The following is a 26,844-nucleotide window of genomic DNA, read 5'->3' on the forward strand; positions in this document are numbered from 1 at the left end:
CACATTCATTTATTTATTATCAACTATTGTATCTCAAACATTTTGTAATTCTGACATATGCTATCATTCTAATTATAGTCTTAGAGAGGGAATCCGCTACATTTTTCCATTAGTAGTAAGAAATCCGTTATATCCACCATCCCACGGAGAGGAAAGCACATACCACGGTCTTTGATATACCAGGACCGGCCTCGGTGGCGTCGTGATTAGGCCATCGGTCTACAGGCTGGTAGGTACTGGGTTCAGATCCCAGTCGAGGCATGGGATTTTTAATCCAGATACCGACTCCAAACCCTGAGTGAGTGCTCCGCAAGGCTCAATGGGTAGGTGTAAACCACTTGCACCGACCAGTGATCCATAACTGGTTCAACAAAGGTCATGGTGTGTGCTATCCTGCCTGTGGGAAGCGCAAATAAAAGATCCCTTGCTGCTAATCGGAAAGAGTAGCCCATGTAGTGGCGACAGCGGGTTTTCTCTCAAAATCTGTGTGGTCCTTAACCATATGTCTGACGCCATATAACCGTAAATAAAATGTGTTGAGTGCATCGTTAAATAAAACATTTCTTTCTTGATATACTTGATATATTGGCTGAAACAATAAAAGCTTATTTTATACTTACGTTAAATGTTTAATTCTAAATGTTTTTGCAGATACCTTGCCGAAACCTGGAACTGGGGTAATTCTACGCTGTTGGCTACTACACCGGATGTGTTGGGCTGTTCAGTGCTACTGGTTTCTACTCTGCTGATTCTACTTAGTGTGAAGGTAACCATTTGTTTCATCTAAAGGTTATTAGTAATAATCAGTGGCGTAGCCAGGGGGGAGGGAGAGGGGAGGCACAGGGCCCATGCCCCCCTCAATCAAACTGGGTTTTTTTTTACTATGTTAAATTTTATAAAATCATACATACATACATACATACATATATACATACATTGTATGGTTGCCCCCCCCCCCTTCCCCAATACAGGTTGCCCCCACCACCACAACCACCACCAATATAAAATATTGGCTACGCCGGTGGTAGCAATTGATGTTTGGTACAGCAAACTAAACGTTTTTACATACACATCTAAAGCAACTATTTCCTAGTTAACACACTTGCGGATTTAAAAAAAAAAAAATTGCAATAATAGTTCGTATTCTCTCTCACCGAAATGCACTAAAGGGAATCAATTTCATCGGGAGAAATGCACGGTTTTCGATATGACAGAAACAGAATAACAAGTTTGCGTCCGTTAGAATATCATTTGTCTCACTATCTTTTGCTCGTTAGATACATACGCCAACTCGGAAGATCAACTGTATAAATTATGTAGTACGTTCTATGTATCTTTGTTCATTTCACTACATCTCTGCATCTCTCTGCGTCTCCCTGCGTCTCTCTCTCTCTCTCTCTCTCTCTCTCTCTCTCTCTCTCTCTCTCTCTCTCTCTCTCTCTCTCTCTCTCTCTCTCTCTCTGTATGTCTGTCTGTCTCTCTCTTTCTCTGTCTGCCTGTGTGTCTGCCTCTCTCTGTCTGTCTGTCTGTCTCTTTCTCTGTCTGTCCGTCTGTCCGTCTCTCTCTCTCTCTCTCTCTCTCTCTCTCTCTCTCTCTCTCTCTCTCTCTCTCTCTCTCTCTCTCTCTCTCTCTCTGTATGTCTGTCTGTCTGTCTGCCTCTCTCTCTCTCTTCTCTCTGTCTGTATGTCTCTCTTTCTGTCCGTCTGTCCGTCTGTCCGTCTCTCTCTCTCTCTCTCTCTCTCTCCTCTCTCTCTCTCTCTCTCTCTCTCTCTCTCTCTCTCTCTGTGTGTGTGTGTGCCTCTCTCTCGCGCGCGCGCGTCCCCCACTCCCTATCATTTATCTCCTTTTCCTACTTTTCTGCTATACTGACCTCTTGCATATTATACCCACACTATTATTATACTTATTTTCGTGCTTATGTCCAATCATTGTTTAAGCACGCCATCATGGGCACACACTCAGCTATCTGTGCCGGCTGCCGTGGACCGTGGGTTAATGGTTAATTGTTAGTTTAGTGGCCTTATGCAAACCTCGGATTATCAACTGTCATGACGAAGTTGGCGAACGGAACAGCTGCGTTGTAATTTCCCCGGTTCTAGGCCGGTCCATCATAACTTGAACTTGGACTTTGACTTGGAAATAATTCAACGTTCACGTTCAGAGCAAAACGTTGCAGCTGTCTTGTGCGCAAGTTCCGGCGTGGACCAGTTCGTTCGTCCAATACAGGAGAAACGTTGGTGAGGGAAAAGGAAGGGGTTCGCACTCTCACACCGACAAGCACATTGGAGCACAGACAGCCAGATCCGAGGACCAGACGAAAGAAGGAAGGACATGTTTTATTTAACGACGCACTCAACACATTTTATTTACGGTTATATGGCGTCAGACATATGGTTAAGGACCACACAGATATTGAGAGAGGAAACCCGCTGTCGCCACTTCATGGACTACTCTTTTCGATTAGCAGCCAGGGATCTTTTATATGCACCATCCCACAGACAGGATAATACATACCACGGCCTTTGTTACACCAGTTGTGGAGCACTGGCTGGAACGAGAAATAGCCCAATGGGTCCACCGACGGGGATCGATCCTAGACCGACCGCGCATCAAGCAGACGCTTTACAACTGGGCTACGTCCCTCCCGAGGATCCTGAAGGATGTTAATGTGTATGTTGTTTAGCAACACCACTAGATCACATTGATATATTAACCATCGACTTATGAATGTCAAACAGTTCGTAATTTTGACATATAGTCTTAGAGAGGTAACCCGCTACATTTTGTTTCATTAGTATCACCATTATATGCACCATCCCACAGACAAGATAGCACATACCACGGCCTTTGATATACCAGTCGTGGTGCACAGGCTTAAACGAGAAATAGCTCAATGGGTCCACCGATGGGGATCGATCCTAGACCGACCGGGCATCAGGCAAGCGCTGTACAACTGAATAAGTAGAATAGAATCAGTAAAGCACGTGAGGGTACTGGTATATGGGAGAGCATAATTTGGAATATCTCCCTTGGGGAAGTTGCTAGTAACTCGAACAATAAAATGGTGAACAGAATTCCTTACGGTAATTTGGCGCATAATTTGAAACAGGTTCGGACAAAATGCAATTGTCGGACAGTGCTAGACGTTAGTTAGTTTGTTGATCCCGTACGTTACAGCTAATTCAAAGCTAGCCTTAAATACAACCGACAGCTCTTGTTTTCGCGGCGTCCATGTTTTCGACGATTTCGAATTAGCATCTATTAATTGACACATGACTACTCAGATGCACATCAGTTGCGTTTGGGACGGAAATTTGCAATCATTGTTGTTTACGAGTCGATCATTCTCGCCGTATACTCATTACCACTGCTTTTAGGCGGAGCGTCTTTCTTCTTGTTTTTCATTTACATGTATTTATTTTGTTTATTACATTGATTACATTCCGTGTGATGGTGTAGTCGTATCACGTGACACGTAGTGGTAGTTGTAGTAGTTAAAATAAAAATAAAATACACCCCCCCCCCCCCTGTCTGGCTCTTTCTCTCTCTCTCTCTCTCTCTCTCTCTCTCTCTCTCTCTCTCTCTCTCTCTCTCTCTCTCTCTCTCTCTCTCTCTCTCTCTCTCTCTCTCTCTCTCTCTCTCTCTCTATCTCTCTCTCCGTACAACAATCGGAAATATCTATGACTCTACCTTTTAATATTGACCTAACTAATCTGTGGGGAAATGATCTATTACGAATTGAGTGCTGGTGCGTTGGCAGCATACCTGACGCAATATATCATCATTAATTATTAATGGAGGAAACGAAAGAAATCGAATCTCACAATAAAAATGTCACTGCGCGTAAATTTAATGCATAAAGAATGCTCTGAGAACGTTACATTTAAAAGCAGCTCTCGCCAATTCCATTGTTTTCTAAACGTAAATAGAATCACAAGTAAAAGTTTAATAAAGTTGTGTGTTTTTACTATCAACAAACATTTCACTGGAAAAGGTCATTGTCGTCATTACTTTTAAAGTCGTTGTTAGACGTAATGGAGGGAAAAAAGCGTCTTTCATCGTGAACGTTAAATGCTTACCGTAATCCTCCCCCAAAAAATTACATTGATTAGAATGTTTAAAGTTTAATGTTTCTTGTTTGTTTAACGACACCACTATAGCATATTGGTTTATTAACCATCGGCTATTGGATGTCAAATAGTTGGTAAATTTCGACATTACGTCTTAGAAAGGAAACCCTCTATATTTTGTTTCCATTAGTAGCAAGGAATTTCTTGTATGCACCATCCCACAGACAGTATATCACATACTACGGTTTTTGATATACCAGTCGTGGTCCACTGGCGGGGATCGATCCCTAACCAACCGCGTATTCAGCTAGCCCTTTACCACTGGGCTAAGTTCCGCCATAGAATGTTGAAAGCGAATGTCCGAAGTTTGCTGCCATTTTAACATGTTTTTCATTAAGAGAAGAAGGAAGGAAATGTTTCATTTAACGACATTTGGCAAAATAGTGGTCGATTCCATGAAACTCTTTCTAGAGATCCTCGTCTATAGGAGGACAGCCACTCTCGATGAAGGAAGGAAATGTTTTATTTAACGATGCACTCAACACATTTTATGTACGGTTATATGGCGTCAGACATATGGCTAAGGATCACACAGATATTGAGAGAGGAAACCCGCTGTCGCCACTTCACGGGCTACTCTTTTCGATTAGCAGCAAGGGATCTTTTATATGCACCATCCCATAGGCAGCACAGTACATACCACGGCCTTTGTTACACCAGTTGTGGAGCACTGGCTGGAACGAGAAATAGCCCATTGGGTCCACCGACGGGGCATCAAGCGAACGTTTTACCACTGGACTACGTGGGAATTTGACAAAAGAGTGGTTGATTCCACGGATCTCTATCTAGTGCCTCGTCTATAGGAGGACAGCCACTCCCGAGGAGATCCTTTACTAGAGATTCCATCTCTCTTGCACCGGAACACAGATGACTCATTTCCAGAATATAGTTTCCTTACTCAAAACTAGCACCGGGCAAAGATCATTAGAATAAGTACAGCTGTGATGGAATCGACTTATGAATGTGTCTTCTATATTTCCTAATATTTTGTTTTCGCACGTACGAAATTACTGGGTGGTAGAATCACATTCAATTTACAATAAGATAGTCGTCTAAACAAGAACATTTATTTATGTAATTTTAGTTGTCGGAAAAGCGGCTCTATTAGCCATTGTAACCATGACAAAAAACGCAAGGCAGTCTTGTTAATGTCATACATCAGTGCATCTTTGATTGTTCTGATGTCCATGGGACTCAATACAGTGACATTATGTTGTCGCAGTTTTACAAGTTCAACTTTTTAACAATACAGTTTATATATTTATTGTCACATGGACACTAACAATTAGGTAACACATGTATTAATGGTTTTTTGCATTGTGTTTAACTCTTAATCTTTAGTATACTGAGCAAGATAAGAAATAATATTGTTTCTTTCTTCTGTTGCTCGGTATAGCATATTATCAATATATCATTCTACAATATCTTATTATCTCCTGTAAAGTCCGTCTTGTCACTGTAAAAAAATATGTTATTGTATGTTCCTTATATGCCGTTGTCAAATCCCCTGCGCGTGCTGTAACCTCGCCGTGGTGCAGGGGTGTAACATTCTCTTTGAGAATTGCCAATACAGCACAAATCCCCTTGTTTTCTTCGAGATACGATTGAAATTTTGAGTAAAAGTCAGTATCTATTAGTGATATTTGTATTTTTGCACAGTTCTTTACACTGTTTTTATTTAAATCTTGAATTTTTATATTGATGTTGATCATCACTTTATTTGTGTGCATTACCATAGTTTGACACCCAATAGCCGATGTATTTTTCATGCTGGGGTGTCGTTAAACATTCATTTATTCCGTTGTCAAACAGCCTGAGCGTAATAAAGTTCTGTTCTGTTCTGGCAATCTGACGTCTGCCATCTAATCGTTAGCATCGTCTCTACTTAGTAGGAGACCTGCAATTCAGACCAATTACTGTCATGCAATCATAACATCGTACGAGCAAAGAAAGACGCAATTGTTGCCTCTGGTATTGCAGGCAGTCTTAACTGGTATACCATGACAAATATATTATAGAGGATATTTCATATTTGACAAAAAAACATTTATTATAGAACTTTGGGCAATTTACCTTTATTTTTAAAATGCCAGCAGGAAAATAGTCCGGCTTTCTAAAGCCTACCGCACACGAGAGCTATTAGTTGAGCAAAAAGTTACTTGAGACTTTTTGCTCAGCTAATAGCTTTCGTGTGCGGGCAATTTTGCTGAGTTTCTCGTCTCTCGTGGTCGTGAGGAAAATATCTATCGTGTTTGATATTTTTGGACAAGCGTGGCAAAAATATCACCGTGTGCGGGCTACGTGAGCTATCAGCTGAGCTGAATTTACTAACTAACCAATGGAAACACGAACTTTGCGTTAAAGTGACGTCATCGCTACAGTCGTAAGCAAAGTAGCTCAGCACTTAGCTCAACGTATGCGGTGAAACTGTTCAAAGCTATCAGCTGAGCAAAACGTCTCGAGTAACGTTTTTCTCAGCTGATAGCTCTTGTCTGCGATAGTCTTTACAGTGAAGATAACACTTTTTACAGTGACGATAACACATTTTAGAGTAAAATAGTGAAATTTCCACTCTAAACTGTGTTATCGTCACTGAGTGACTGATAACACTTTTATTTCACTGATATTTTAAGATACTTCACTAAATGTTATATAATATGTATATATAGGGATATGTGTTTTGCATGTGTCTTACAAATAAGCGGCCTTTACCCATGGACGTCAGAGTCCGTGTTCTCTTCACACGCCTTGGGATTCTGTGGCGAAATACAAACTACTGGAAGATCCGAGTGACATTTCTATAACCAGTTTTTGTTTAATAATCATTCAGACCTCTGAAAATTGCGAGAACGATCGTTTCGTTCGCGCGTCGTTCACGCAAAGATATTCTAGCGTAACCTATTTTCCGTTCGCGCATTAAATTTAGCATATTATTTACATGGACATAACGGGTTACGCAAAAAGAAAATGGGTTACCTGAATTTATTTTAATGGTTTACGCAAATATTCAATTCATTCTCAGAGACCAGTAACTTATTGTTACATGCTGGAGTTAGAAATAGCAACCAGCAGTCCACATCGTGACTTCTGTTGTTCATTTATCTAACTAAGACAGAAATATGAAAAGAAAGCTTACACAATATTAGCGTGATTAATTAGTGCACCCAAGAATAATACTAATACTGGGCTTTTGTTAGTGACCTGTCAGAGATCTAACCCAGTAAATCCGTTACCTGTACTGTAATTCACAAAAGCATCAACTGATCACGAAACAAAGCTGTTACTAGAGTCCAGACAAGATTTAAAGAATTTGAAAAACCGATTGTGAATTGTCAGAGTTAACAGGCGATTAATACACCGTCTCAGAAATAGAGTCTGTTTGACACGATACTATCACAGTGCGACAATGTCAACTCAGTTTATAGACAATACAGTTTATATATATACTCTTCAAAAACGTAGGGGAACTCGAATAAGAATTTACAATTGCCAAAATTGTAATGTATAGTAGCCGTGGGGAATGGTTATATGATAATAGTGAATTAATTGGGCAGACATTGCAACCGGTAGTTCAGTATTACAGTAGGTTTTATGACCACCAAAGATCGTGAAGGACGATTGAGGTCAGAAGTGAAATTTGGAAGTTGACGGGTTTTTTTTATCAGTAAATCGCAATAAAAATGACTAAAAACAAAACTATAACAACTGTGTTCAACAGAATGAAAAAGATTGACAGAAATAATGTTCCACAGTGATTAATGGACCTTCCTGGAAATGGTCAAAATCGAGAATGACGCCCCACGCACGTGTACGGGGCAATTCCGTGATACAGGCGCAAACTATGGAATGTGTTCGGTGTGTTGATAAATAGACCTGAACGTTGTTTTATTAGGATCTCTGTGGTCAAAACGTATGTTCGGTCTAATAGTTGATATTAACATTAATATTTATTTCAGGTCCCCCTACTTTTTTGAAGAGTATATTTACGTTCACATGTACAGTAAGAAGTAGTTAATTGGTGATCTGACGTCTACCATCTAACTATTAACATTGTCTCTACTTATTCTTGTCTTGTCTTGTCTTGTCTTGTCTTGTCAATCAGACCAATTAGTGTCATACAACAATAACATTTTACGAGCAATCAAAGACACAATGTATTTCAGTTGTTGTCTTGGGTTTTGCAGGCATCTTATCGACTATATATTACAACATGGATACGTGTTTAGTATGTGTCTAACTAAGTTCCCGTTACCTATTGGCGAGAACCCCTCGGAGAAGAGATTCTGTTCACGCACCTTGACGTCCTCTGACAAAGCACAAACTATTCTGATAGATCCGAGTGACATTACTATAACTAAGTATTGTGTTCCATAATCATAACTTAGTGTCAGTGCACCACGACTGGCATATCAAAGGCCGTGATATGTACTACCCTGTCTGTGGGATGGTGCATATAAAGTATCTCTTGCTGCTAGTCGAAAAGAGTAGCCCATGAAATAAAATGTTGTGAGTGCGTCGTTAAATAAAATATGTCCTTCCTTCATAACTTATTGTTACATGTTGGAGATAGAAATAACAACCTGGGTCCATATTTTCGAAGCAATCTTAGCCTACGAAATCGTAAAATCGTCGTAAGCTATGACGTCACTATGGCGTGCGCTGTAGTGACGTCACACCCTACGATGATTTTACGATTTCGTACGACTAAGATAGCTTCGAAAATATGGGCCCTGAACTCCACATTATGACTTCTGTTATTCATTTATATACGTTAGGACTACGAGAATGACAATTAAACTATATTAATATTAAAGACAACACAATGTCATGTTCGTGCATGGACCGGCCTCGGTGGCGTCGTGGTTAGGCCATCGGTAGCACAGGCTTGTAGGTACTGGGTTCGGATCCCAGTCGAGGCATGGGATTTTTAAACCAGATACCGACTTCAAACCCTGATTGAGTGCTCCGCAAGGCTCAATGGGTAGGTGTAAACCACTTGCACCGACCAGTGATCCATAACTGGTTCAACAGAGGCCATGGTTTGTGCTATCCTGCCTGTGGGAAGCGCAAATAAATGATCCCTTGTTGCCTGTCGTAAAAGAGTAGCCTGTGTGGTGACAGCGGGTTTTCTCCAAAAAAACAGTGTCAGAATGACCATATGTTTGACGTCCAATAGCCGATGATAAGATTAAAAAAATCAATGTGCTCTAGTGGCGTTGTTAAATAAAACAAACTTTACTATTTTTTATAGTTTAAACAATATGTATTCAACAACACGTGCAATGAGATAGGCCAGCTTGCTAATGCTTGGCTCATAGACTACCAACTGCCAGCACAAAGTTGGCCAACGTTCTGCCGTCATGATTTCTACGACTGTCCAGTTGCAAGTCTGAGCGCTCTTACGTCGAGAATCGAGTTTTAAGAGTGCTCGTACTAGGAACTGGACAGTCGTAGAAGTCGTGAGATCGGAGAGTTGGCCAACTTTTTTTCTGGCACTAGTTTATATTAAGACCTCTCTCTCCATTTACAAGCGGCTACTTTACACTTAGATGCCGAAAGAGGAAGAGAGTGAAAGGAAAAGTACGGCAGGCATCGAAATAAGTCGAGAACGGTCGTTCAGGTTACCGGGAGGTTACCACATGTAAGAAAATTCGAGAACGGTGTTTCGCTCTCCACATAAATTTCAACGTTTCGTTTCCGAACGTAAACCAGGCAATGTATTCCGGACTTCCGTGTTTCATTTTCTCGTAACAAATTGCATCGATGCTCGCGCGCAATTGAAAGCAATTTCGGCAATCTGCGTTTAAGCAGCGCCCACTAGATAAATTTACTTCCGGATTTCGTTTCTCGTACCGATGTTCGCGCGCATCGATACAATTTCAGAACGTTCATAAATACATGTACACGTACATGTATACTACAATAATCATCTGGCACACAGGTACGGGCGTTAAAAGTAGTAGTAACAGGAATTCAATTCTAACTTTCATACAGTTGTTGTAACCTGTAGGTTACCAGGCTATATTGTGTGGTAACTTGTAAATGGGTTACCAGACACAATGCTTATTTCGATGCCTGAGTACGGGGGGTGGGGTTGGGGGTAAGGCGTATAGGAACTGTAGAACATGATAGGAATTAATTTGAACATAAAGAGGAGTATAAGTGTTTACCGTTAGCCAAATCGTTTAATAGCAGTAATGATTCTCTTTTTACACAACCTATATTAAAGTGAAACCTGTCAAGACCGGACCCTCTATAAACCGGAATTCCCTGAAAAAACCCTAGATGTTTTACAGTCCTTTTTTAAAAACCAAAACAGAACTTAACCTCTGTAAACCGGATCCCTCTTAAACCGGACATTTGTCTCGGTCCCAAGGGTGTCCGGTTTAGAGGGGTTTCACTGTAGATGATATTTACACCACATGTACTATTAGCGTTAATTTTAATTTCAATAACATATTTATTTATTTATTTTGTATTAGGAAACACAGTGGTGGACAACATGTATGACCACCAACCCCTAATAAACGTCATGCTCTGTAGTCAATGATATTCAGCCACTGTTTGTATACAGGGACAGGAAGCACCAATAAAAACAAACAAAAAGAAATGTTGCTACATTGTTATTGCCAATAGCGAGAGGCCTTTTAGATGCACATTTCCATAAATAGCTAGATCACTTTTATATCCACGTTTCAATAAAAAGATAGATGGTTTTTATAGCCACGTTTCCATAAATAGCGAGGTGTCTTTTATATGCATCTTTCTATAAAATTAGCTAGATGTTTTTAATAAATACTTTTCCATAAATAGCAAGCTGTGTTTTATACGCAGGTTTTTTTCATCAATACTGGAATGTACTTTATATGCACTTTTCAATAAACACGATAAATATATTATCGTATATGTACTTTTCAATAAGTAGCGAGATGTTCTTCATATTGACTTTACCATCAATAGCGAGATATCTTTCATATATGGCGAAATGTGTTTTAATATGCCAGGGTTTTGGGCCAGGAAAGACATGCCTGAACCTTGGAGGGACATAGGCATGTCAACAAAAGTGTCAAGGCTAAACACATGCAAATGGAAAGAAACAAATATATCGCGGTTAACGTTGAAGATTATGTGTTGGAAATGACACGTTTAACATCCAACAGCTGATGATTAATAAATCAATCTTCTCTATTACAGCACATTGATTTCTGAAGGTATCGTTAAACTAAACTTTACTTTAACTCTGTTTTTGGTTTTTCAATTCCAGATCTACTCCGTTGTAAACTTTGTTCTGATGTCGATCTCGGGACTGTTCGTGCTGTCGTTCATCTGCGTGGGTTTCTTCCACATCCAGACTCACAACTGGACCAAGTCGCCGGGTTTCTTCCCGCACGGTGTTAGAGGAGTAAGTGTCAACAATAAATTATGTCAAAGGTTGAAATGGTGTTGTTGACAGTCGGGATTTATCAAAGCCATAGTTTACTTCAATCCACGGGGTACAGATGCACAAATATCAGGTCCGGGTTTCGTGCCTGTGAATATGTTAGTGTGTAGACTCAATACGCTTATACAGTGAGAGAGAGAGAGAGAGAGAGAGAGAGAGAGAGAGAGAGAGAGAGAGAGAGAGAGAGAGAGAGAGAGAGAGAGAGAGAGAGAGAGAGTGAGAGAAGAGTGAGAGATATATAGAGAGATACAGAGAGAAAGAGAGAGAGTGAGGAGGGGTGAGGAGGGGGGGAGAGAGGGAGGGGGCGGGGGGGGGGGGAGGCAGGCAGGCAGGCAGAAAGAGAGCGATTTCGTATCTGGTCGTATCGTGATTGGATAGCAACGTTGCCCCTTCGTATGATTTGGTACTCTACATGCTAACCGCCACATGTTCCATATAGCCACGGCAACTTTAATGACTTCGACTTGCCTCCAAATAACCTCATTTGCACACAAAATGCCATGGTGTGTCACCATATTATTATCTGAGGCGTTGCGGCATTTTGTTCTGGTATAGATGATGCCGTTGTAGCTACCGCGGGAAATTTGAAGACAAAAAAAAGATGGTTATGCGCAGGTTCAAACTCGACGCGTGCGCTGACCAGAAAATATGTATAAACCTGTCGAGAGTCCACAAGGCTCATTTTCCCTTCACCGTTACCAATTATGTCATCTTTAATGTTTCTTGTATTTTGATATTTTGTTGTAGATGACTTCTGGTGCTGCCCTCATGGTGTATGGATTCTCTGGAATCGACAACGTGGCCACGGCCAGCCAGGAGTCGAAACAGACGTACAAGCACGTGCCCACCGCCATTGTGTCTTGCTGTATCGTCGTGTTCTTCGTGTACTTTGGTTCCACCGCGTCTTTGACCCTCTCCTATCCGTGGAGCCAGCTGGCGGAGAGAGCGCCGTTGTCCAAAGCCTTCGAAGGAAAACACATCTTTGCTGCCAAATACGTGATAGGAATAGGTGCTTTGCTGGGTTTACTCGCTTCTGTTCTTGGGTTCCTGTTCTCTCTTCCAAGGAACATGTACGCCATGAGCAAAGACGGACTACTTCCACGTTGCTTGTCTCGTGTTAGCTCGAAATCAAAGACGCCAATGGTGTCGACTTTTTTAATAGGAGTCATGTCCGCAGTCGTCTCTCTGTTTCTAAATTTCGAAAGTGCTGTAGAAATGCTGTCGGCCGCTTCTCTGTTCAGCTACTTTGTGTGTGCGATTAGCGTCGTGTGTCTCCGGTACCAGACGGAAAGTGTCGGAGTCTACCAGGAATATTCGGACGCCGAGGATACCGATTACTCGAAGCACGGTTACGCTACGGCAGCAGACGATCATACAACAAAAGTGTTACCGAAGTTGGAGATCATGGCCAACGGAGACATGAGCCTCCATTACGACTCCAACAGCATTGCGGAGTCGCACGTCGACGGCTTGTACATGAACGGCCACTGCTGCCGGGACAATCGCGATTCTCTGAGACGACACAGCAGCGTTAACAGCGAGAGGACTCGCCTCTTCCCTAAACGATCCAGATCCAACTTCTCTCTGTCCAGCCTCAGCAGCATGATCCGTCTTCCCAGCTACTCGTGCACGGAGCCCAGCCAGAGCACGTGGGGGACCGCCAGGTGTGCGCTCGTCGTCTTCATCATCTCCAGCACGTGCATGTGTCTTTGTCTCATTGCGCTCTCCGTAGAGACATCCAGCAGGGTGTGGTGGGCCGTGACCGCCTCGTGCATTTCCGCCGTGTTCATGATCACGGCGGCGCTGTTCGTTGCCAAGCAACCGCAGAACAGGACCAAGCTGTACTTCCGGACACCTTACGTGCCATTTGTGCCTCTCCTCCTTAGCTTCCTGGCCATGGTGTTGATAGCCGCCCTGCCCTTCCTAGCGTGGATACGATTTTCTGGGTGGATCGGTGCAGGTGAGGGTCTTTTTAAAAACAATTTGTGTTTTTAACCTAATATTAATTATAATGTTTATTGTTATTGTTATTATTATCATTGTTGTTGTCATGGTTGTGATGATAATGATTATGTTGAAAATGATGTGCCCAGTTTTGTTTAACAACACTACTAGATCACACCGATTTATTAATCATCGGCTATTGGAGGAATCACACTACATTATCATTTAGCAGCAAGAGATCTTTCATATGTAGGCCTACTTTGTGAAGGCAGGGCAGTACATACCACGACGTTATTAAATACCACTATTGGGGAACAGGCTGAGACGGGGAAAATGTCCAATGGATCCGCTGATGAGATTAAATTCCTACCATAGGCCTATAGGCTTCCATTTATGTAGGGTTGGCAGACTGGCTTTTCCCCGATTTAAACGAAAATGCCCGAATCTGAATAACAAGATTTATTCCTATTAGTATTACAACCAAACAGCTATTAGGTTTGCAAAGGAATCACTACGTATTTTTACATGGATTACAGCTAATTTTGAGGGTAGAATGATGGAAATATGTGGTAAAAGGGTCTCACGTTAGTACATTTTGACCGACTATTTGTATACTTTTTGCCCTAATTTGAGGTTTTTCTCCAGCACTGGATCCCTGTCTCGAACGCTTATTATTCCTATAGCCCAAACACATGAAGCGAGCGCATTCCAACTATCCAGCCAGTGCACCACGACTGGTATGTCAAAGGCCGTGGCATGTACTATCCTGTCTATAGAATGGTGCATATAAAAGATCCCTTGCTGCTAATCGAAATGAGGTGACGACAGCGGGTTTTCTCTCTATATATCTGTGTGGTCGTTAACCATATATAACCGTAAATAAAATTTGATGAGTGCGTCGTTAAATAAAACATTTCCTTCCTTCCGTTCTCTAACAACTACGCTATAGCATACTAGACTCAAATGTAGCTTGGCTAAAATGCACTTCTTGGATCATTAGCCGTCGACATTTCATCGTAGACTCAACTTAACGCACATAATTATGGTAATTTCTCCCAAGGTCAGTTCAAACTTCATTTTATTTCCTTTTGATTCCCCAGGAAACTAAGCTGTTCAGCGAACTAAATAACAGGTGGCAAACCAGTGTCCATTATTATTAGATGGGTCTGGACGATAGCCACATGCGTGCCCTTCAATCAAAATTACACGATTTGATGATGACGTGGAATTACCATCCGAACCGGTCAAGTTCTCTGTAATTTGATTTCTACTAGTATCAGTGTATGATGGGGGCGGGACGTAGTCCAGTGGTAAAGCGCTCGCTCGACGCGTGGTCGGTCTGGGATCGATCCCCGTCGGTGGGCCCATTGGGCTATTTCTCGTTTCAACCAGTGCACCATGACTAGTATACCAAAGGCCGTGGTATGTACTACCCTGTCTGTGGGATGGTGCATATAAAAGAACCCTTGCTGCTAATCGAAAAGAGTAGCCCATGACGTGGCGACAGCGGGTTTCTCTCTCAACATCTGTGTGGTCCTTAACCATATGTCTGACGCCATATAACAGTAAATAAAATGTGTTGAGCGCGTCGTTAAAAAACAAAAACATTTCCTTCCTTCCAGTGTACGATGCACCAGTGTACGATGCACCAGTGTACGATGCACCAGTGTACGATGCACCAGTGTATGCTTCAAGAGAGTGGTATTTTCTTGAACCCTTGAGGACAGGTGATGTGTCTACAAAAGAGAAAAACACCTCAGGTTTTCTCCATTTCTTTTCAACATCGCCTGTCCTCAAACCAGTGCAGCGTTCAATAGATGTCGGCGGGTTCCGTACTTCGAAGAGGCACCATGTTTTGAATTTATCATAGTTTGACACTCAATAGCCGATGTATTTTTTGTGCTGGAGTGTTGTTAAAAATCTGTTCTATTCTATTCCGAAGATGCACACATCTTCTTTCTATGGACCGACAGGAAGCTGACACAGTCGAAGAATAGGCCAGCCGTGGTTAGCCCTTCTCACGGGGTGGAACGTAGCGCCAAGTGGTAAAGCGTTCTCTTGATGCGCGATCGGTCTGGGATCGATCCCCGTCGGTGAGCACACAGGATTATTTCTCGCTCTAACCAGTGCACCACGACTGGTATATCAAAGGTCGTGGTATGTGCTATCCTGTCTGTGGGACGGTGCATATAAAAGATCCCTTGCTGCTAATCGAAAAGAGTAGCCCATGAAGTGGCGACAGTGGTATTCCTCTCTCAATATATGTGTGGTCCTTAACCATATGTTTGACGCCATATAACCGTAAATAAAAATGTGTTGAGTGCGTCGTTAAATAAAACATTTCTTTCTTTCTTTCTGTTGACTACGTGTCAGAGTTACCAAATGTTTGACATCCAATACCCGAGTGGGCGGGACGTAGCCCAGTGGTAAAGCGTTCGCCTGATGCGCGGTTGATCTGGGGTCGATCCCCGTCGGTGGACCCATTGGGCTATTTCTCCCTCCAAACAGTGCACCACGACTGGTACATCAAATGCCGTACATCTAGCCAGTGCTACACAACTGATGTAACAAAGGCCGTGGTATGTACTATATTGCCTGTGGGATGGTGCATATAAAAGATCCCTTGCTGCTAATCGAAAAGAGTAGCCCATGAAGTGGCGACAGCGGGTTTTCTCAATATTTGTGTGGTCCTTAACCATATGTCTGACGCTATATAACCGTAAATAAAATGTGTTGAGTGCGTCGTCAAAAAAAAAATCCTTCCTTCCTTCCTTCCAATAGCCGATGATAAATTAATCAATGTGCTCCAGTGGTGTCGTTAAACAAAACAAAACTTTTTGTTTGTTTACTGGTTTCCGTTCTCATGGTCTGGTTACGGGGATGTTGATGTGGATCTCAGTTTAATCTCGGCCTTTCATTCTGACGTGATGTACAGCTAAAATCAATTAAGATTATATCACAACTAGGCTTTCTCTTTAGTATGCAAGTGACAACTCGACCGACAGTTCCACCATCGTTTTGTTTCATGGGATATTCGATGGTCGTTTTCGTCATTTTCGTTTTACTTGGTTTCCGATCCCGATCCCGATCGTGATCAATTCTCAGATAGGATATCGAAACCTCTCTGTTGATTCGACGCGGAATCCAAAACGAATTCTACGCAATAACATACCTTCCCATTTTATACATTACTGTTATTGTGTTATTTCGTTAAAAGCTCTTAAATCTCCTGATATTTCGGTTTGACAAATAGAAAGAGAGAGCAAAAAAAACACAGAGTGAAAGAGGAATGATTGAGAGAGGGGTAAGTGAACGAAAGAAGGGAGTGAGGAAGGGAGAGAGAGGAAGAATAAAAGAAGCGATGGTGATGAGAGAGACTTAGATTGATAAAAAACAGAATCAAATAGGAATGAGAGAGGGGGGAGAGGGGCGAGAGAGGGGAGAGAGAGACACACGCACAAAAAGAGAGAGAGAGAGAGAGAGAGAGAGAGAGAGAGAGAGAGAGAGAGAGAGAGAGAGAGAGAGAGAGAGAGAGAGAGAGAGAGAGAGAGAGAGAGACCGAGAGAGATACACACAGAGAGACACACAAAGAGAGAGAGGCAGAGGCAGAGAGAAATAGAGAGAGAGGGGGGATATGGAGAGAGAAAGAGAGACAGAGAGACAGATAGAGAGAAAAAAGACAGAGTGTTTAAAATATAGTTTTACAGTTTGTTTGTTTAACGATACCCCTAGTGCACATTGATTTGTTAATCATCGCCTATTGGATGTCAATCATGTGGTAATTTTGACATTTTAGTGGTAAAGTGCACACCTGATGCGCAGTCGGTCTTGGATCGATCCCCGTCGGTAGGCCCATTGAGCTATTTCTCGTTCCTGTCAGTGCACCACGACTGGTATATCAAAAGATTGGTATGTACTATCCTGTCTGTGGGGGTGGTGCACATAAAATATCCCAGTGCTACTAATGAAAAGATGTAGCGGGTTTCCTCTCTATGACTGTGTCAAAATTACTACATGTTTGACATCCAATAGCCGATGATTAATAAATCAATGTGTTCTAGTGGTGTTGTTAAACAAAACAAACCTTTTTTTAGTCGAGGAACACTGGTTTGGGTCGTGGAAAATCTCTCGTGCCTCTATGGCAGTCGACCTACGACTGATATTAACTCAACATGGCTCTATACCACCGACTAAGTGGCCCACATTATGTCCCGTTGATGGCGTCGTGTTTAGGCCATCGTTCTACAGGCTGGTAGGTACTGGGTTCGGATCCCATTCGAGGCATGGGATTTTTAATCCAGATACCGACTCCAAAGTGAGCGCTCCGCAAGGCTCAGAGGGTAGGTGTAAACCACTTGCACCGACCAGTAATCCATAGCTGGTTCAACAAAGGCCATGGTTTGTGTTATCCTGCCTGTGGGAAGCGCAAATAAAAGATCCATTGCTGCCTGTCGTAAAAGAGTAGCCTATATGGCGACAGCGGAAAAATCAGTGTGCTCTAGTGGCGTCGTTAAAATAAAACAAACTTTACTTTTTAACTATTAAGGCGACGCTACACGATACGAGTTTCTCGTACGATAATTATGACAAGAGAAACATGACGATTTCGTCGTTTGGTATGTAATCGGCTTTTCTTGTACTAATATTGTAACGAAGAGAACCATAGAATATAGAATGAAAAAAAAAGAGAAACAAATTAACGACGCACTCAACGCATTTTACTGATTGTTACTCGTATGACATCCGACACATGGTTAAGGACCATTAATGTTGTTAGAGAGGAAACCCGCTGCCACCACTCCATGGACTATCTTTTCGATTTTGCATTTATTAATTCATCTGAATTAAGTTATTTTTTTTGCTCATAACCAATTAACGTTCAAGCTCGCTATCCTGGGCACACACCTCAGCTTTCTATACTGTCTGTCCAGGACAGTGGGTTAGTGGTTAGTTATTAGTGAGAGAGAAGTCAGTGTAGTGGTCATACCCCGACCCACTGAGTCCTTAAACTCGCTCTGGGTAGGAGCCAGTGCCGGGCAGCATGGTGTCTTTTTAAATGCACAATGACACGTACAGGAACAATAGAATGGCGTCAGTTGTATGGGCGCTTATTATCCCATATCTCAGTACGAATGCATGCGTGCGTCTAATGCTTTGAACAAAAACTCTATAACGAGACACTATTCAAAACACAGACAAACTAAATAATGAGACACTACACAAAACAGAGACAACAAAGTTTTCATTATTCTTTTCGAAACAAAAATCCAATAATGTCATTAAATTTATCCTAAAAGGTTCTGTCAGTTTGGTAAATCTTTAATGCATAAACACCAAATTTAGAATAGCTCGGTGAATACGACCGACATTAAACAAAGACTCGCAAGTGAGACAGAATTAAAACAATTTGCTACTCATCTTGGCATGGCATTGAATCATTGTGTAGCCTTGGCGAAATTATATTACTCAGTGAACGAAGTCAACAGACAATTTGGTTGGCTTAATATGCTAACAGTGGTTACAAATTCAAAATCCCTATTAGCCTATTTAAAACCTGGAAACATCAGGGCAGCAGCTAGTGAAAGTGGGGATATGGGATGGGGTATAAGACTCTAGAAAATAGTCCATTCAAAATCCCTGTTAGTCTATTGAAAATCTGGAAAGATCAGGGCAGTAGCTAGTGAGAGTGGAGATAGGAGAGGGGGAGATCAGACTCCAGAAAATGGTCCGTTCAAAATCCTTATTAGTGCATTTAAAATCTGGAACCATCAGGGCAGTTTCTAGTGAGAGTGGGTATAGGGGAGGGGGCTACTGAACTCAAGGAAATGGTCCGTTCAGAATCCCTATTAATCCATTTAAAATCTGGAGACATCAGGGCAGTAGCTAGTGAACGTGGGGACAGGGGAGGGGGCTATCAGACTCCAGAATATGAACCATTCTCCCAGAATGTGTTACTTTTCATAGTAGTCATATCTTATCTCTGGGGTCAGGTCAATGTATTTCAAATTCCTGCAGCGATCTTTAAATAGGATTTTTTTTCAACTTTGTTTTTCCCATAAAAGGAGTGTATCAAGTCTTTCAAGGCAAATTATGGATGCATTTTTAAAATTTAATTAATAATAATAATGTAATTAAGAAATCCAGTCACGGTAATATAGATAGTTTTGCCAGATGAACAATACAATCATTCATCATATAATATCTTACAGTTTCAGTGCAATCAAAGTATGTGATATTTTTCAGATCACATACTGTAAGAATTTTGATAACTTTGCAAATTAGATGTAAATTAATCGAGGTAGTGACACTAGGTTTATTGACATTTTAGCAAACGTACTAGGGTGACACTAGTCATAGTCATCAAATAAAAACATTTCAATTGCAATTTTAAATTGAAAGATGTCCAGCGTTCAGAAAACAAAAAACGTTATGGACTAGTTTAATTAGATGTAAGGACATCTAAAATGACGTCATTCGAGTTTGACGTTATTTCCATTCAAAAGACACCGCGCCACGTATTCTTACCTCATTTCAATATCTAGTAATGGCGGACTGGAATTAAAGTTGCGTGTATAGTTTACAAACGCACATTGTATTAAGCTTGAGATTATATGATAAAGAGATTATTACCCTCGTGTGTTTCCGTATCGTCAATATCATATATTAGGAATAAAAATAATGTATCATGCTCACCAGAGGCTAGCATAATACAATTTTTATTCCTAATATATGATACTGACGATACCGAAAAATACTGGTAATAACGTATATATATATATTGTTTTTGATGAGGATGATGGGGGCAACTATCCCCAGATCCATTACTAGCTCAGTCGGTACAGTGCTAGGATTGAACCATCTCTGTAGAGGGTTTTTGTTGTTGTTGTTGTTGTTGCTTCTGGTTTGGTTTTGGTTTGGTTTTTTCAACCCAACCATTACTGGCATATGATGCACTGTCTGTAACTGCTTTAATTAAAAAAAAGAGAAGAATAATGGGGTTTCCTTTAAGACTCCATGTGAAAAAATACCCAATGTTTGACATGCAATAGCCGATGATTAATATCGCCGTCTTCAAATGGTATCGTTAAACAAAACACACTTTATCTTTCAAATAGTTCTACATACTAGTACACTTTTTTCCCCTTCGTTGAATCCACCGCATTGCCTACTGCTGCCACGAAATTTCTGCGGAGCCGCTGGCATCGTTGCCATTGAAGTCTGTTCGCAATGAATAAACTATTAATAAAGTTTGTTTGGCAAGCGGCTGATTGTGATTGATTATGTTGTGCCACTAACTGTGCAGTGTAGAGAAGCAGCCCGAGGAGTATGGGGTTTAGAGATCGATCCGAAATCCCAGTCCCGGACATCTGCGTCACATCTGTTGTATATCCGTCAAAAAAAAAACAGCGCACCGCATCTGGATTAGCGATGGTGATTTCCTTGTTCTGTTAATAACATTGGGCACGTGTGTTTTCAGATGTGTGCGTATCTGGTTCTCGTCGGGGTTTTGTTTTCTTCTGTCTTAGTCATCATCATCATCATCATCATTATCATCATCATTATCATCATCATTATCTTCATCATGATAAACATTGTCATAACCATCGACATCATTAACGTGCCGATTATCACTACGATTATAATCATCATCATCACCATCATCATCATCATCATTATCATTATCACATCATCATCATCTCATCAAAAACTGTCAAACCCGATCAGTGCCCCTCCCCCCCCCCACCACCCCCCCCACCACCCCCACCTTTCAATAATGTTCCGGTTAAATGCGTAGGTGTAGGTGCTGCCCTTTCAATAATGTTCCAGTTAAATACGTAGGTGCTGACGGGTTTCTTCCTGTAGTAGTGTGTGTATTAGTAAAATATTTGTTTATCAGCGAACTCGCAAATGATCCATGCAACGGTATTTAACGTCAAACATAGGATCGTTGTTGTATTAAAGCGGGAATCTTAGCTTACCGTGTGGTATGCAACCATTCCGTTACACAGTTAACTCTGACGGCAGAGATCGATCATAACCGTCCAAATGTTCGTCTAGCTCTCCAACGACGGAGTACACGGGCCGGTTAAAGACATAACTACAAACAAAATCACAGGTGCTAATGTGCTTATATAGAAGACGAAACTTAGGCTTACCTTCATTTCTTCTCCCTCTTCATCTTTTTCTACTACTACTACTACTACTACTACTACTACCACTACCACTACTGCTACTAATACTAATACCAGGGGTGGGAATTGGTGAACTGTAAAAAAAAAGAGGAAATCTAGAGGGGTCTCGGAAATTCTTGAAATTCTAGGTTAAAATCTGTGCCATCGGACACATTTTGGAGGAAAGGACGATTAAAATGTGAGGAAACGCAATGTTCCATAAGGGCAAAACAGTTGATCCAAGGACATTTCCCACCCCTGTCATACTACTACTACTACTATTACCACTACATCTACTACTACTACTACTACTACTACTACTACATATACTACTACTACCATTACTACCATTACTACTATTACTACTACATCTACTACTACTACTATTACTACTACATCTACTACTACTATTACTGTATTACTACTACCATTACTACTACTTATATTACTATTACTACTACCACTACCACTACTACCACTACTATTACTACTACCACTACTATTACTACCACTACTACTACTACCACTACTATCACTACTACTACTACTACTATTTTTCTTTCTTCTCCGTCAGTTTTATTTTTATGTGTTTGCTTTGTCTTTCTTTTTTCTTTGCTCCTTTTTTATCCCCTTAAGTCTGCTTTTCAATCTCATTTTTTGTCATTTAGCTCATATGTCCATATATTTTCCCCGTCTTGACATCGATTTTTATTTTTTAACACCGAAGACATATCTTTAATCAATTACACTCTTTCCGTAGATTATGCGCCTTTAACGTGCACTATAATCAACTAATTAAAGTCGCTTGTAATACCGCACACTTATACCTATCGACTGGAGTCGAGTCTTTGTGTAACGGATGTTATTATACAAATAAAAAAGTCGATTGCACTGTTGCATCTTTCACGATTACTGATATAGCGCAGAATAGACGCTACGTGATTTATCGATAACTACCGTAAACAACCGAATGAAAGCATGCGGTTTCGGAATTCAGACAATTTTACTACGACTGCTACTAATACTGTTACTACTATTCCGACAACGTCGATTTCTATTGTTGCTGCTGTTGCTGCTACTACTACTACTACTACTAGTACTACTACTAATACAACATTGACTACTGCTGTTTCTACTACTACCATTACTATTACTACTAATTATAGTACTATTGCTGTTGCTTACCATTTGTGTAGTGGAAGGGGTGTGGGGGGGGGGGGGGGCAGGCGCCCGATTTAAACGAAAATGCCTGAATCTGGATAACAACATTTATTCATATTAGCATTACTACCAAACAGCTATATAGGGTTGCAAACGAATCATTTTCTACATGGTTTACAACGGAATTTGCGGATAGAACGATACAAATACATGGCAAAAAGGTCTTAGGTTAGCACCTTTTTCCTTGACTATATCTATCGTTTTTGCCCGAATATAAAGATTTCCTTCAGCACTAGGGGGCAGTTGCACCTCCACATGCCCCCCCTCCCCCCCGCCCCCTCCGTCTCGTTCGCGTATGGTTTTGCTGTCTGTTACAGCTTCTACTACTGCATGTGTACTACTGCTACTTAAAAACGTACGAGATGGGGGCGGGGGAAGGGGTTGGAGCAAATGTTCGCATTCGAGCAAAATGAGCTGAAGACGTTTAAGAAACTTTAGCTTGCCTGAAAACGTCACATCATGTATTTTCACAATTCTAATCACAGTATAAGTTGCAATCCATGCACAAGCAAAGTGGTTGTGCTTCATTTGGAACCCTATTTGGCGGTTTGTTAATACTGCATAAATTAATAAACGTTGTTAACTGGATTCGGGAATGTTCTCTTAAAACTGGCATAAAACAGACATACCCCCCCCCCACACACACACACACACCACCACCACCACCACCACAACCACAGAAAGGGGGCTCATACGCGCCTATATTGCTACTGCTATTGCTTCTTCGTATCCATATTACAGACAGACAGACAGACAGACAGAAATGCAAACATATATACATACACACATGTATAAATACAGATATATTATATATATATTTTTTGGTTCTGTTTAGTGTTTAACTATATTTTTGTCTGGCACAATTTGACAGGCGTCATTAAAGCAGAACAAAAACAAAACTACCAGAAGAAAATCTATTCCCATTTATACTCATCTCGCTAATCTTAGACCACATTCAGTATCCTATGATCAGATAGGTATCATTGTTTCTGCCCATTACGAGCTGCAAAAGTGCAGCTTGTGAGTCGCTGTATAGCACAATAATATATTTCGACACGAACACCAAACTGTCGTACCGAGTGTTCCTGACATTATGCTATTGACACTGATGTAGGCAGACGCTGAAATGTTTTCGTAGCGTGATGTGCTTGCATTTGTCATTTACTAAGTACGCGAACATTTCCTGATAATTATCATCAAAGGGCCGAACACTACTGGGATAGCGTGCAACATTTACAAATTATTATTAAATTTAGAAGAAAAAAAAAGTGCAGTGCATTGATGTTTTTTGGTTTTGGGTTTTTTTGTTGTTTAATTGCAGACTACATCAAGTTTTACATCTGCGATATATTTAATTTTTTTCCAAGAATCCATTAGGATAATTGTGTAAGAGACGACGATGATGATAATACTGATGATGGTGATGATGATGATAATAATAATAATTATAATAAATGATGGTGGTAGTGGTGATGATGATAATAATGATGAATATGATTATAAATAATGATGATGGTGGTAGCCTTGGTGATCATGATGATGAAAATGATGATGATGATGATAATAGTGATGAAGATTAATATTATAAATGATGGTGATGGTGGTGGTATTGGTGATTATTATGACGAAAATGATGATGATGATGATAATGAAAATGATGATGTGATGATGATGATGATGAAGACGATGATGATGATGATGATGATGATGATGATGATCAAGATGATGGTGATGATGATGATGATGTTGATGATAATGATGATGAAGATGATTATAAATGATGGTGGTGATATTGGTGATTATGATGATGAAGATGTTGGCGAAGTTGGTGGTTGTTTTGACGACAATGGTGAAATGACGATGATGATTCATGAATCTGTAAGCAGTGCGAACATAGTCGTACGTCGACGATATACAGACATAAATGAAAAAATATCATTATTATGAACACATTTACATTTTCATATAATATATCACGGTGCATTGATCATTATCCATTTCATTCCACCGGAAATTTGTTTAACTTTTTTTTTCTAGTTCTTCCCTATTTGATTTCATTTCTCCACACTTTATTTTTTTTCTCAATTGTACCATTTTCCTTTTGCAATTTTTTGCAATTAGTTTAACACGTAGTGGGGAGGTGGTTATGAAGGAAATACGCTCAATGTTTCCGCGCATGGGGGGCCTATCATAATACACATTGCGTGTCAGGAAAGTACTATTTCCACGAACAGTTCTGAAAGTCGGCACCACAGAGGACCATATATTTTTATGTTTTAAATGTCTCGGTCATGCGGCCTCAATAACGGACATACACTATTTTTGTACACAACATTTTGAGAGAATGCCGTGGTGGATTTGTGGTACACAATTTGGATGACTAAAGCTCAAGTTCATTTTGCCTAATGACAACACTAAAAGCAATGATTAATAATTGATCATCGGATTTTGAATGTCAAACAGTTGATAATCGTGACAGTTTTCAGAGAAAACCTGCTACATTAGTAGCAAGGGATCTTGTAAATGCACTTTCCCTCAGATAGGACAGCACATATCATGGCTTTTGATAAACAAGTCAGAGAATTGGTCCACCTAGATGATTTGTTCCTTCGACCCAATTACCGACTGAGATAGATCCTACCCCATGGAAATTCATTCAAATGATAATATGATAATATGATCAGCTTCTCCTTGGTGATAATCTACTGAAATTAACACTATGGATACACATTTCTAAATAAATAAGAATTCCACTTACAATTCATTCTATTGTCAGAAGACTAATATTTACGGAACAGATGCCATCTGCTTAGACGGATTTGGAATATTGACAATGCATTTTCCAATCTTGTTTTAATTATTATAAATACTAGGATTTAAAAAATATAATACAACACTCATGTCTGCTAACTACCATATATCTTACAACTTGCTTAAAAGAAGTATCAAACTTGCTTTAGAAAAAAACAACAACATTAAATGATATTTAGACGGCATTTCTTCGGTTTCTCTCCAATTCAACCTATCGGATATTAACATTTCGATCGTCTTAATCGTGAAAACACACCAAAAAGCCGTTTTAATAAAAAGTCATGTGACCAAAATTACTTCGACACAATTGGCCAGACACCATCACCAAGAGCTGTATGAATGACGTCAAAACAACTGGCGCGACACGTAATGACGCTTGCCCCGCCCATATCAAGTAATGAGCCTATGAAATGCCGTCTAAATCGGTTAGAAGGCTTAAGACGTTTCTTCAGAAATAAGAACGCCTTCTAACCTATACATAATATGGTCACAGTAGGCATTGTTTAGCTGTGGTTACGTCACAGATGACATAGTCAGATATACATAGCAAGTTCGTCGAGTGATCTTCAAAGCTGAATAAATATATAATAACTTGTTTGTTTGGGGTATTTTTGTTGTTGTTGTTGTTGTTGTTTTTTTTGTTGTTTTTTGGGGGGGTGTTAATTTATTATTATTATATATGTGGCTGTGCCTTGTCTTGTCGTGTCGTGTCTTCCAACAGAGTTCATTAGTTTGAGCATCCCAGACAGATGTCCTACAGACAAGCATTGACAAGGTCGCGTGTAAAGAACACCACATTAAAACACGATTAATAAGCCAATTTTGAATTTGATTGACGTTAGGAAATAATAAACATGAATATTCATAACATTTCTTGTCTTCATTTCAGGCCTCTTGGTATACTTCCTGTACGGAATACGACACAGCACGATGTCTACAGCAGACGAACAGGAAGTGGTATTATATGACGTCACAAATCCGGAATTTACCGTGGATCAAATGGCAAGTGGACTACCCCGTGCGCAGTAGCCATTGGTTAGCCGTGATGACGTCACAATCGACAGAAATAGCCATTCAATGCATAGACAGGTGTACATAGCAAGCTTTGTCATAACGATCTTCCAAA

The 26,844-nt window shown here is 40.6% G+C and overlaps 1 protein-coding gene across 1 annotated transcript in view; it reads left to right on the forward strand.

The window, feature by feature from the left end:
* The window catches only part of LOC121390425 (cationic amino acid transporter 2-like), a 51,360-nt gene extending 24,522 nt beyond the window's left edge, over positions 1 to 26,838 (forward strand). Inside the window, exons 5-8 of the mRNA XM_041522236.1 lie at positions 652 to 766; positions 11,395 to 11,532; positions 12,319 to 13,531; positions 26,608 to 26,838. Of these exons, the coding sequence (XP_041378170.1) occupies positions 652 to 766; positions 11,395 to 11,532; positions 12,319 to 13,531; positions 26,608 to 26,747 (1,606 nt within the window). The 3' untranslated portion in view covers positions 26,748 to 26,838. The remainder of the gene's footprint in view (positions 1 to 651; positions 767 to 11,394; positions 11,533 to 12,318; positions 13,532 to 26,607) is intronic.
* The last annotated feature ends 6 nt before the right edge of the window (positions 26,839 to 26,844 follow it).

The sequence above is a fragment of the Gigantopelta aegis genome, chromosome 15 (genome assembly GCF_016097555.1).
Source record: "Gigantopelta aegis isolate Gae_Host chromosome 15, Gae_host_genome, whole genome shotgun sequence".
Lineage (NCBI taxonomy): Eukaryota > Metazoa > Mollusca > Gastropoda > Neomphalida > Peltospiridae > Gigantopelta > Gigantopelta aegis.